The sequence below is a fragment of the Peromyscus maniculatus genome, chromosome 11 (assembly GCF_049852395.1).
Source record: "Peromyscus maniculatus bairdii isolate BWxNUB_F1_BW_parent chromosome 11, HU_Pman_BW_mat_3.1, whole genome shotgun sequence".
In the NCBI taxonomy this organism is placed as follows: Eukaryota; Metazoa; Chordata; class Mammalia; order Rodentia; family Cricetidae; genus Peromyscus; species Peromyscus maniculatus.
This window is the reverse complement of record NC_134862.1, coordinates 53,186,444-53,200,514: the sequence shown is the minus strand read 5'-3', so window position 1 is coordinate 53,200,514 and position 14,071 is coordinate 53,186,444. Positions and strand designations below refer to the sequence as shown.

The 14,071-nt window shown below is 32.9% G+C and overlaps 2 protein-coding genes across 2 annotated transcripts in view; one reads left to right on the top strand and one right to left on the bottom strand.

Moving 5' to 3' along the window:
- Cdc73 (cell division cycle 73) overlaps positions 1–14,071 on the top strand; it is a 112,128-nt gene that overhangs the window by 50,892 nt on the left and 47,165 nt on the right. The gene's annotated exons all lie outside the window — the stretch shown is intronic.
- Positions 5,066–12,167, bottom strand: B3galt2 (beta-1,3-galactosyltransferase 2). Its single transcript, XM_006975348.4, has 2 exons — positions 11,562–12,167; positions 5,066–7,362 (listed from the first exon to the last, which is right to left on the bottom strand). The coding sequence occupies exon 2, from the start codon at positions 7,237–7,239 to the stop codon at positions 5,971–5,973; it is 1,269 nt and encodes a 422-aa protein (XP_006975410.1). The 5' UTR covers positions 7,240–7,362; positions 11,562–12,167; the 3' UTR covers positions 5,066–5,970.

Here is a 14,071-nt window from a genome sequence, read left to right as displayed (position 1 = left end):
AATTGGTCAGCGCTAGATGCCAAGTCTGATGGCCTGAGTTCAATTTTGGAACTCAGATGGTTAAAGGAGAGGACTAATTCCTACAACCTGTTCTCTACTTGCTGTGGCAAGTATGCCCTCAAACACATGCAAGCACACATAGAGTAAATAAGTAATTTAATAAAAAAATTTTTTTTTGGAGACAGGGTTTCTGTTATGTTGCTCTTGCTCTTCTGGCATTTGCTTTGTAGATCAGCCTGGCCTTGAACTCCTGGAGATCTGCTCACCTTTGTCTCCCAAGAGGCTTAATTAAAAATAATTTAAAAAATGTTCTCCACCATTGAAGCTCTTATTGTCTTTTGATATTTTAGTAGACAGAGAAAGATTTCTTTTGAAATGCTAGATAATATTTTGTATATTGCTAGTATAATAATCCTAAAATCAAGAAGAAAGAGTTCTTTTGTTTTTAACAAGGAAGGAACTTCCACCTAAGCTCATGCCCCACATGCTTCTTTCTTATAAGTATGCTTACTCTATCATGAGGGCACCATTTCCAATACCTTTGTCCATTTCTTTATTACATTTTAAAGACCTCATTTTCAAATACTACCACATCGGGGCTGGAGCTTTAATGTATCAGTTTTTTACATAACATTTCCTAACCTTATTAATACAATTCCTTGCTTATGTTGATAAAATATCAGTTAAAGCTTTGTGATAATAATGCCAACAGTATTCTTTGCTGTGTGGCTTTTATGCAATACGTTTTACCTTAGATTGTCTCCCACTAAATACATTGTGATGTACCTTGGTATCCCATGCGCATTATGGTTGTATCTATCCTCTGCTATTATAAATCCTGCTTGAGTTATTAATTTTGTATTTATTTTGTTTAATATTATCACTATAAGTTGGATTCAAACTTCTGATGCATAATTGCTGATCAAAGGGGTCAAATTCTTACAGAATTTCCTAAGTATTAGAAAATCATGCTCATTATTATTATTATTATTTTGGGGGGTTTTCAAGACAAGGTTTCTCTGTGTAGCTTTGGCGCCTTTCCTGGAACTCACTCTGTATGTAGCCCAGGCTGGCCTCAAACTTACATAGATCTGCGTGCCGCTGCCTCTTGAGTGCTGGGATTAAAGGTGTGTGCCATCACCGCCTGGCTGCGTCTTTTCATTTGCATTCCTGCTAGTACGAATGGCCATTCTCGTTTCCCTCTACACATCTCACAAGAAAATTTTTGCCTATTTCATAGGTACAGACTAGTTTATCAGTACAGTTTGTATTAGTATTTGTCTTATGTCCAGGGTTGACCTTGGTTTAGGGGCGATATCATTACTCTATAATACCTTAATGTTTTTTTTCCCATTTTCTATTGAGGATGGTCATTACTTTTTGTATCTTCCTTTTAATATATTGGGGCAATCAGCCTGTATAGATAGCAAGCTTCTCATTTTGCCAGTTATGTTTTTATTATGAACCAAAGAATTTTTTTTCCAAAATTTTTGTTACCACATTTTTTACTTCTCATTTTTCAATTTTCCAATGTTTCTAACTTTGAAAGAATTCACTTTTTCTTTAAGAACTATTTTTTCCATTATTGACATTTATATCTTCCATGAGTTTGGGAGTTATTCTTAACATTTTCTCTATGTGGTTATGCATTTTCACAGAGCAAGTTACTGAGGACATCCATATTTTGTCTTGTTCTGAAAATGTTGTTACCTGCAAATAGTAGGCTCTCCATGTTTGATGAATGATTGGAAGCAATGTGTTAAACATTTTATAGTTTACTTGCTTAAGATTTTGACTGTTATCTTCTTGTTCTAGAAAGAATAAATATGGTTTGATTAAATTTGGTTAAACTACATTACATTTAATGAGTAATTAATATGTGTTAGTTAAAAAAGATATAGTATAGGCTGGAGAGAGGGCTCAGCAGTTAAGAGCACTGGCTGTTTTTCTATTCAGCACCCACATAGCAGCCAGGTTCAATTCCCAGCACCCGCATGGCAACTCATAACTGTCTGTAACTCTAGTTCCAAGGGATCTGTGGCACTAGGCATGCATGTTGTACACATATACGTGCATGCAGACAAAATATTCATACACATAAAATAAATCTTAAAAAAAGGTAAGTATAAACCTAAATAGTACTTATTGACTTGAAGTAAATAAAAACATGGATAAAATAGCCAGTTTTCATTTTCTTAAGATCAGGATTCTTATTGTGTGGTTGTAGAATATGAGCTGTATACCATTAAAATTACATTTTTTGTATCGTGATTGATTTATGTAGGGGAGCGTAATACGAACATGTTTTGTCTATTTCTAACACTTGCCTTGTATCTTTTTTGCTCTGTTTTTGAAACGAGCATTGTTGTGTTGCTTTGACTGATCTGGACCTGCTAGGCTCAAGTAATTGACCTGCGCCTCATCTTCTGGAGTAGCTATAGGCAAGCTTCTCCATGCCCTGCTTGTCTTTTGTTTTAGTTTTGGCGGAAATTAATTTGCTTAGTTATAAATAACTATGCTGTTTGCCTTCATTTTAGTTTCTTTTTTCTGAATCAACAGTGTCATGAATTAAAGAAGTCATGCCAACCCCACATTAAAAAGCTTAGCAGAGTAGGTGCTTGAGCAGTTAATACTGTATTTTATATCCTCTGGAATCTGTTTTTTTTCCTTAAATTTTCTGCATTGCATTCATACACACACACACACACACACACACACACACACACACAACTGTAGTGGTTAGAGGACAACTTGTGGGAGTCTGTTCTCTTTTTCTACTACATGGGTGCCTGGGAAAGAAGCATGTTAAAGTCTTTGGTTTGTTTGTTCTCGAGATATAATCTCTATTACATAGCTCTGGCTGTCCTGGAACTTGCTATGTAGACCAGGCTAGCCTCAAACTCACTGCGAGCTATATGCCTCTGCCTGGAATTAAAGATGTGTGCCACTGTGCCTGGCTAGACTTAGTCAGAGGAGCTGGCTTTGACCTTACTACACATTAGTAACTGTGAAATGGTGTAGTAGGTAAATATGCACAGTGCTTTATTTGTCCCCTGAAAATTATCAGTTGTGAAATTTCTAAGTGTCACTTGCCCACTATTAAAGATATAATCCTGGTCACAAAACTGCAGTGCACATGTTTTTCAGAATTAAATTTACCATTCACTCATCTCTGCAAAGGGGAAGAGAATTCAACCAGGGGCCCAAATATGTTTTCCTTTCTCTTTTCTTATTTATACCTAACACCTGATAATATATGCTAGTGAGAGAAAAATGCCTGTGAAATCTGTGGGCATGGCCAAAGAGGATAGGCAGAGAAAGGCAAATAGTGGAATAAGCTATTTGAAGTAATGTACAGTACTTTAACACAGTACCAGGTACACTGCTTCCACAATCAGTAAATAGTGTATGGTGCTGTGATTGGTATTATTACTGTAGACATTTCTGGAACTAGGCATTAATAAAATTCCAATTAGGGTGTATGTGCTTATGCATATTATATTCATGAAAGAGATAAGGGAAAATGTGAATTATTTAATCATTGAAGAAATTCATTGTCTCTAATTTTATTCCAAACAAACTGGTGTTGTAAATACTGAAACTTGGATTTTCCTTCTGAAACATCTGTTAACACTTTGAGTATAGTGTTACCCAGTTAACTCTGTAATCTTTGCTTTGATCAAATCCATATAATTATTTTCAAACATATCTTTCTTATATACAAAAATTTCATAGTACTGAGGTAAAGAAGATATAGTTAACAACTGGTGAGACATTTAAATAGTAGCTTATTTAGCTTATAAAGTTAAAATTTATATTGTTGAAAATGAAATGTGAAAGTAAAATAAAATAATGTTTGCTTGTTTTCTTATCAGAATTTCCCTATTTAACCTAGTTTTGCCATGAACTCTCATTCCTCCTGCATCATTTTCCATATGCTACCCTAAAGGCAAAAATACAGATTTTTGACATTAGAACTTCACTGGTTTAATCTCCTTTGGGGACTTAGAACATTATTATTATTATTATCTTTCAAGTCAATCATGAGGAATGCAGAAATGATTTTAAATTGATACCTAAGAGTAAGTACTTAAATATTTTTAAGAATTCTGTTTTTCAGAAGTCTGTTTTAAACCCAATAATCCTATACTATTATAGTTTCAAATATCACTTGGGGGTGCTATTTCTGTTACATACCTGTACATGAGTGCTTGCAAACATACATCCCCCACCCCTCTTCTTTTTAAACTACTGTGGCATAAATCAGAGGGAATTAGTCAATACTGACAGTCCCTCTGTCTTTCATCACTGATGTGATTTTTGTAGTAATACTGGTAACTCTGCAATTACATTGAGTAATTAAGTGAAAAATAATCATTAATTAAATAAGTAGATGTTTCGTAGCTGATTTTTCAGAATCTTTTGATTGATATAGTACTTAGTTTCTGATTTAAAAGAGGGAATAAATATAATGTGAGTAGAACTCTGTATTACTAACAATACTTTTTGTGCTTTTGCAATTTATTCTTAATAGGTTCAGTGATAAAAATGATTTTTAGAATTATGGTCAGAGACATTCTGACTTAATTAAAATTGGTAAATTTATATAGAATAAAAACACTTTTAAAGTTAGTGGGCTTTTGTTTATTGATGTTAAAATTCATGATGGGGCCAAACAAAATATGAGAACATTTGTATAACATTCAGTTCAGGGTTTTGTTGTTTACCTTTTAAAACTAATGGTGCCTTGATAAAAGAGCATTGAGTATGTCGTCCATTCTAAAAGCAAACAGTCATCAAACATTTGTAGCTTCTCCCCATCCCTCCCTAAATGATTTTTAATTGGTGATGCAGATAGTTGTCATTTACCAAATGAAAAACCTAGGTTTGTAAACTTGACATTGAGAGAAAGAAATAAGTTCCATAAAATGATTAAATGTTGGATTATGTACACCTGCTTTCAGAAAATAAACTTCCCATATGTTGCTGTTTGGCAGACATGCATCTTAAAAATATATTGAATGAAATTACTACCTGCATTTCTTTTTTCAACAACACATAATCATTGTGCTTCTATGTTAGTACTTTTGCTTCAGTTAGAGGAACATGATTCTATTTTACAGACATACGTGAAGTCAGGTATAGTTGTAGTTAAATGATAGCACTCTCCAAGAGTGCAATATTTTATCTAAATGCAAAATTCATTGAAATACGAGTGGCTTGGCCATTAATACCAATGAGGAAACAAAATTTATCTATTTTGAAACCTTTAATAATTCATTTTATAAAAACTTGAGCCTGAGACACATTAATTTTTTCACATTTACCACATCATGTCAAAATAATTTTCCCAGTATATACGAGATTAATTAATAAAGAAATAGAAATAATTATCAATTGTTTTAAAAAGTAAATGCTTGAATGAGAATTGCATTGCTCAAACACCTGAATATAAATGAATTATGGAATAACTTAACTAAGTCTTATTGCATGTAGTATAAAGTTTTAGAACTCTAGAGTCTGGTCAGAAAATGTGTTCTTTGCAGTTACAAAGTTCCCTTAAAAGCAATAGTACTGTCTTATTTACATTAAATCATATGGTGAAATCCAAAGTAAACCTAGGAATCTTTTGACGGTCTTCATTTTTTAAATTAAGATGTATGTGGAAAATATATGCAGGTACATTGTATTGGTCCCTAATGTAAGACTTGAACCATTTATGCATGCTTATTATTGCATGTTGATACAGAGAATCCCCTTTTACAATCTTTAAATAGACTCTTTTGGGATATCTTTCTGTCATAATGTTGTAATTTTATGAATTAGCTTCTTCAGAAATTAAAAAAATAGTTTTGGATTCCTTTATGTGATGAGTTGAACTAAAACTTGTCCTATGTATGTAATCAAGTTGTTAACTATACATGCTTTAAGCAGTATTTACAGATTGCACACTTGAACAAAAATAGTCTTTTAGTGTAGTTTGCGGTGCCGATACCTGCCTGCTTTTTCCTTTGCTGCGTTGGCACAGGCGTTGTGCTTATTTTGTTGTAAGTGGTTCCAGTATTTTATCAGTTCACTAGGCTGGAACTGATGCGAGGTAATTAGGTGGCTGTATTTACAGCTTGAGTAAGAAACTCGCCAGTGATTGAACACGAACTCATTGGGAGGGGGCACAGGATCAATTCTCAACTTGGCAAGACAGATCCCTACATACACATCTTCCAAGTGCAAACGACGGATGCCTAAAGAAACCTTAAATATCTTTTCTGCTAGATCCCCAGAAAAAACATACCCAGTTCCTGAACAGAAGACAGGGTAACGCTCACTTGGATAAAGGTCTGGTGGCATGTACCACTTGCTGTCTTTGTTTCTGTTAGGTGCATAACCTCTCATTAGGTACCCAGTAAAATAGTTATGTCTAGGAGGCAGATCTGGCTTTAGTAACTTGTGTATTAAATATTCAGTGTTGACAAACATGTCACTGTCCGTTTTCATAACATATGGAATATGTGGACAGTATGTTGCAACCCAGTTCATACCCATTAATGTTTTAATGGTCAGATTATAGTATGTATCTAAGTATTCCTGTTGAATTATATCATGATATTGTCTGCTTTCTTCTAGAATTGCATGTTGAAGATAGCCATTTAGCTTAATACTTATGCCCAACAAAAAAATCCGTGTGATTTGGATGCCAGGTGCTAAACTTTCATTGCCCCATGTTTGCCGGATAGCTCTTCTTGCTTCTATCTGTCCAGGTTCTGCAGCTATTAATAGTATTAAAAATGGACTTTTTTCTTGGCATTTTTCAGGCTCATTGATAATATATTTGAAATGGTAAGAGTTTGGATGTCCAGTACCCTTTTCATTATAATTGCTTCCATTGGCACTGAGTGTGTTCTCTAGTCCTGTAACTCCTTGCGGTGATAGATCTGTGTTATTGGAGTTAGTTGCTGTCTGAGGCCTCAGAGTCTGAGGAACTGTTTCTTTCCAAATGTTCCGAAGTGAGCTGTGATTTGTTTCACTTTTTGTAGAACGAAATCCTCGGAAGGTATATGTCACAGGGTTTTCTTTGAATCCAGGTCTACCCGGTAGCCAGTCATGATGATTGAAAAACAGAAACATAGCAAAAAGAAACACTAGAGAAAGTACACCCATAAGGTGGGTCCGGAACAGAGACCTTTTAGCATTCCAGGTCATCTTTGCAAAGCAGCAGTGTCTTCTCCTCCACTGAAGCATGTTGTAAATATCCAGTGATAGAGTAAGATCTACGAGGCCAAAAATAGTGTTGTTTTTTTCCAGAATCAATACTGTTCTTTGGTCATTATTTTCTGGTTCAGTTATGTGTCTCTTGAAGTCATTCTGTAAAGATGAAACATAATGGTTTACAAAATGCAAAATCTTACAAACTAGCTTAAAAAGACTCTCTTGATTGTTAATGTAAGGACATTTTTAAGCTGTGAAAAATAGGATAAACCAGAAGAAAGCATATTATTTGTTTCCTTTTGACAAAACAAAAAAAATAAATAAGGTTTATTTCTTTTAAAATATTCTTGTAGCACAATGATCACCTGAAAGGTAAGTGATAGATTAATTTTATTGTACTCACATGATGATGCTCTCAGTAGCTCTGGTCACCTGTTCTTTGTCTTAGGGTAAAGATTTTTAAAGTTGTATGATGTAGAAAGGAAAAATGTTCTTAGATTTCTTATAAAGGTTTAGTAAGAAGGCCTTCAGAACAGATGGAAAGTTTATTGACATTAATTAAAATTGATTTGAGATACCATGGTGATGTGGTCCAGTCAATGGCCTTTTTTAGAAAATGATCATGTATTAGTTTTGGGACAGACGGTGTAGGTTTGATTGTGGCAGAGTTCAGTTAGTCACAGTACACTGCTTGGCACATTTCCACTCTTCCCCACTGTGTTAAGAAAGTCAGTGAGAAGATACACCTGTCAAAATTAATTTTCAGGGCCCAGTAATTTCATGTGAGATTAGACAGTAATAAGTGATTAACATTTTTAAGTACTTTGCTAATTTTAACCATCCACCTCAAATAGGAAATACCCAGGAGTTCGTCAGTCTTATTTATCTATGGTTTTGGCAAAGAGCATGCATTTTGCACTGTTTTTTTTAAAGCTATATTTTTTGCAATGTATAGTCAATGACCACTACTATCTTCAACTGCTTTAATCCTCATTTTTCACAAGATATATTTTAAAATACTCTTGAATTATGCTTTGTTGCATAATCTGCAACAAGCAGAAATTAGTTTCATTTTTAAGTCTTCATAGTAGCATAACACTTTCATTCCTAGATCTTTAAAAAGTTAGGAGCTAGTCAAGAGAAATTAATGATGCCACATAATGAAAACTGGTTATTTTGCAAGAGGCTTTTCAGCATAGCACAAATTTACTTGTGTTTGTTAATTGTATTTTGTTTTTTCTTTTTTCCTATTCTTAGATGTTTCTATATGAGGTGAGGCCATAGAAGTAGTTTGAATTCCAATAAAAGATGTTTTGAAGAATGGAGACAAATATCTAGTTCTGATTTTTTTTCCACTTTTTTTTTAAACCAAACCCAGAAGTAAAAGTCATTTATTTAATCATTAATATTTAAACTGGAATTATTAAATTTTTGTGCTTAAGAAGTGATTTTTATTTTAATATTCATTGAAATAATTTCTTTAAACAAAGCTAGCATAACTACTTACTTTAAATTTTTTGTGTAAATGCATGTGCTTATTTAGCTTATGATAGTGATCAACTTATGGTTGATGGCAGATTGGTTTAACACTGATACAAATGCTTTTAAGAAGTAATATAATTTCCATGTAAGTCCTCAAAAAATTGAGTATTGTAGCATAAAACTTACACATACCTTTCACTTACTGCTCGAAAGTGTTAAATGGTTATGAATGAAGTACTATTCTAGTAGCAGCCACTAGGAGGAGCAAGTAGGTGGGAATTTGAACGAATTTCTAATGTGTAACAGGCACTAAGGTTTGATCTTGTTTCTGAAATTGAATGGTGCTTTTAGTGAATAGCGTATTTCTCAAAGCTAAAAAAGTATTTAATCACACATAGACACACACACAGTGATTTTTAAAAAATCTAGTTTGCTCTTAGTTTTATTTACATGAATTGAAATCATACAGTACTGTATAAAGATCAAAGATATTCTTATCCTGTGAAACATGTTTTCTATATGACATGAGTTGAAAATTATAGAGCTTCCTAGCCTGATTTAGAAACAGGTTTTCCTGTATATATTTATAAATTTTATTTAAAGCAGAAAACTATTTATTGGAAAATTACTTTATTTGGTAGCTACTGATGACACATACTCACCTTATGAGACTAGTGGATATTAAAGAGTTATGTATATAAATTTAAAAAGAAGTTACTTTGGAAAGTTCATTTGATCTCTTTCAAGCATTATAAATATAAACATACCAGCTTTCTATTGTTAGAACATGGCTGAGATCCAGTCATTTAGATACTTTAAAAGTGCAGACTTATAGTTCAAAAAGGAATAAATTCAAGGTCAGATATTTAAATGAATGAGTAAAAGAGCCTACGAGAATGAAGTTAAATATTGAAGTAAGTTACATTGTTTTCAAGAAAACAGTATACCTGAAGTGATATTCCAAAGTGTTTTAATGTTACAGAAAGCAGCTCATTATTTTTTATTGTACCATAGCATATATTCATAATTGGTTGTAATGTGATTTTATAAGATGGAGGTACATCTTAATTCAAATTTCACGAGATTTGCATGCTTGTAAGTATTATTCTAGGAGGGCTTTGAATCCCTGTACAAATATTCCTGTTTGATAACCTCCCATTGATAAATCAACCTCATACATCTAGCCTTACATTGTTTGCTAAAGTTTCTCAGGATGGATATATGTATATATCTGCATGTGTGTGTGCTATTAAAAAGAAAATAAAATTGCTATAATTATTTCTCCTTTTGTTAGATAAAATTATTCTTAGGTTAATGCCTGTTGTATTTTAGTTCTTAAAAATGAGAACAAGACTAGAGAGTGAAGTATTTTGCCATGTCTTACAGTTTTTTTAAATAGCTCCGTTTCTGTTTTGATTATAATACTTTCAGTGTGTTTTTATATCGTATGGGTTGTAATTTATAAGGATGTTACTATTAAATGTACTCCTCCCATAGAGTTCCTATTCTTTGACTTTAAAAGTTGATGTAAATACATTAATATTCTGAAACAGTCCCAGATTTAAGTGATGCTTTGATAGAAATACTTGTATACTTTTGTCTTGAAATATTTAGTCTATCAAACTTAATTTCTAATAAAGATACCAAGAGAGGCTGGATTTTTAAAACTGTTTCATTTAATAGTTTCTTATTTTAATCTATTAGAATACAGATAATTATGGTTGATGTTTATATACAAGGTCTGATACACTCATTGTCTTCATTTTACAATAGAGATTCCATAGATTTTAAAATTATTTGCTTTTTTGTGAATATTAGTAAGTTTTAAGAAAGTGAGGGGAAAAATCAAAATACTTGATAGGTTAGTAAAATTGAGTTAGTTGCTCTTCTAACATTGATTGTCCCCAGGATAGTTTATATCTGTCTTACAGACATGTAGAGGCAGTAGGTAGATTGTTATTACATGTAAATAAAGTCCAGAAGCCCATTATTGATAATTATTAATGGATATCTTCATATCAAACTGTTTTATGCTAGATTTTTAATTTCACTTTTAAAATTATCTTCAGGAACAGTCTTATACTCAATTATTTAGAATTACTCTGTTACTTAAAAGCGCCCTATTTCACTAATGTATTTAGAGCAACTATTTGATATCTCTTTGTTTAAAGTTGTATTCATTGATACTGTAATAACATGTGACTGACTACTTGGTGGTGTTATGCTTTGCATAAACTCACTACCATATGTGATCTGATGCTAATGTTTTAACTTGTAGTATCTTCTTGTAGCTCAATAATATGTAAAATTTGCTGATACACTCTTGAATTATGTTTGTCATCTCTGAGGAGATAGATATTAGAGAAAAGATATACTATGAACTGTTAAGATTGTGATCGAAAGGATTTTTCCCAAATAGACCCCATGATATTAAGATCATATTTGATGCTATTTAATATAATTTTACTGCACTATCTTTTGATAGCTATTTTAAAGAATGTGCTTTAATTTATTAGATAAGGAAACAGTTTGACCTAATTTGCTAGAGAATTGCTGTATTTTTTTTTAAGGGCTATAGATTTTTTTTCTTAGTTTAATTTCTCAGAGAATCTTTTCAGTACGTCTAGTTACTATTTGTTTTCTCTTTTAATGTTTATAATTCTGAAGAATTACTCCCAGCTCCATATTTAGTTGAATAAAGCAATGACAGCTTGTCTTCTAGAAAAGGCAGATTATAAAATCATGTATTTAGAAACCTTTTCATAGTTTCAAGGGCAGGGAACTGTATGAACTTGTTTATCAAGTATTAGTGCCTGCAGGGCTATAAAATCATAACACATTTAATGCACATTGTATACAAGACAGCCACATACCTTTCTTTCTTGGTCAGGCCATTTAGGTGGAGAAGATTATGCCCACTGAAAATACTTTTGGCACGCCATCACTTCAGTAAAAAAAAAAAAAGAACGATGCTATCGAACATGCGCACATCCCCCAACAGTCTGCCTCCTGTGATTGCTTTTCACAGTATCCAAAGTGTCCATCTGTCGGCGCGTATTCAAGTTACCCTTCTTGTTCATATGTGTCCTAGTCTTCAGAGATCTTCCCTTTCTTTCATTTTCTCCTTTTGATTAAACAAAAGAGCTGTAGTTGTCCGTTCTATTTGGTGCGCTGTTGTCTCTTTCCGATAGTTGATGCATTGAAGCTCCTTACATCTGCTGTATTCCCCGGCTGGACAATGCGGTGCTGTATTCTCTTCTCAGTATCCATATTTCTAGTAATAGTGCTGAGCTGCAATGTAAAGCAGCAGAGCGAGGGTTTAGTGTTTCACTTGCATTGGGGGAAAAAAAAGGGCTTTGCCTCTCTTCCGTCGTTGTTGCCTGGCAGCTGCAGAAAGGATTTTTTTTGAGCAGTTTTACTGGGGTTTTAGTCTGTAATATGAAATCCACGGTTCTTCAGCTGCTGCACAGGCAGGCAGCAGTTTAAATGTGGGCTTGACAGATGCTCTCTCTGACAGAGCAGAATTTAACGTCACTGCTTGGCTGAGTCCCACGTGATTGTTTGCATTCATTTTGACTAAAAACCTAAGGTAGGGGAAACCTTAGAAATCTTGCTTCTATATGATACATTATATTTATTCAGAACAAATAGAGTGATGAGTGAATATAAAAGTATGATTATGAAATGAAGGTAATGGTTTTTAAAATCTTTATTTAAACTTATGCACAGGCTTTCTAAATGTTTTCTGTGTTCAGTGGTAGCTTTCGTGTTTCTTATCAAGCTTTTCTAGAGCAGAAGTAACAAAAGCTTTTACATGCAAGTTGGTGTAAATTAACTCTTTCAGTACATTACTGCTCTTAAAGTTTTTTGTCTAAATTGTTCTGATTTTCTAGTCTAGTTAAAACATTGTTTTTTATCTGAAACTTAGAATTCCCCCCTCCCCATTTTCTACAGCTTTTCTAAATCGGCTGCCTTGGATTACTTTAATGATGTTGTGATACAGTCTGCAGTTTTTAGGGTTCTTGATAGAAGTAAAATAAATTTTAAATCACTTTCTTGTTTTCAACATTAAAACTTTTTTTTTTAAAAATTACTTGTATCATAGAATTAAAATGATAAAGTAGATATAACACATACATAGATTTTCTTGATTGGTGAGTTCATGATTGATTGCATTTTGACTAAAAACCCAAAGTAGAGAAAAGCTTAGAACTTTTGCTTATTGTTTAATAAATATCGTGTATATTTATACATACTGCATGTGTGTGTGTGTAAAAAACTAGTCATGAGCTAGAGTCCAGTGCTTCTAATAATGTTTAATATTTTTAAAAGTGGTTCAGTAAAATTCCATCAAACAGGTGTTATAAACATTAGAGACTACTTTTTTTTCCTACAAGAGCACTCACTGAGGCAGGTATTTTTGTTATTTGTTTTTAATGGCCGTAATTAACATTTCCCTCTGATATTCTAGAGACACTAACTACTAGAAATTTATAGTTTTAGAGCTGATGTTATGTATTTTAGGGGAACAGACTTCATTTATTTCTCATACGGTGAGAAATATTTCAGGTGAATAAAAATTACACTTCCTTTAATAGCTTTAAGTTTTTTCTCTTCATATTTTACTTAGAGTGTGCTTTGTTGTTTTAGGTGTACTCTGTGACTTTCTTAGTGTGGTTCTTACATTACCTAGAAATGTTAGGACAGTAGAACGGAAGGAAGAAAGAAAACACTAAAGTTTAGAAGGAACTTTGGCCTGCCTTAGTTACATTATAGGAAGAGGACTGAAACTCATGTTTCTTAGTGTTTGGTTCTTAAAACTCCACACCATAGTCTTCACTTCTTTTTTTCTCTTGGCTTGGTAATTAGATAAACTAATAGGTAAGGGAGTAATGCTTATTGAATCTGCTTAAATAATTTCTCTAAAGTAGAAGTGGATTTGTTAATATCAGTGATTCATAATAGTGGGGCTTGACTGAGGTTAGGAAACTATACAGTTATTGTTCATTCCAAATTAGATTGAGTGATTGATAAGTACGAGAGATGGTATGTAAATGATCTTGCCTCATGATCATTTTATTATTGTAATATCTATTTTAAAGACGAGGAACTAGTACCTGGAGTTGTGAAATAATTAACCTAAACACCTGCTAAGTACTGTTGGGAAAGAGGGTTTGGTTAGAATTTTGAAACAGTATTATTTAAATTTTTAAAATCTGAATTTCTGTAATTTATTCTTAAACATTATAGTACGTGGCTGCTGGAGAAATTGTGAAACTTTCCCCCCAAATATTGGCATAGTACTGTAGGAATCTAATGGAATACTGAATGTATTTTCACTTTTTTTCAATAACTGTTTATTAACAAGCTACTAAATGCTAAC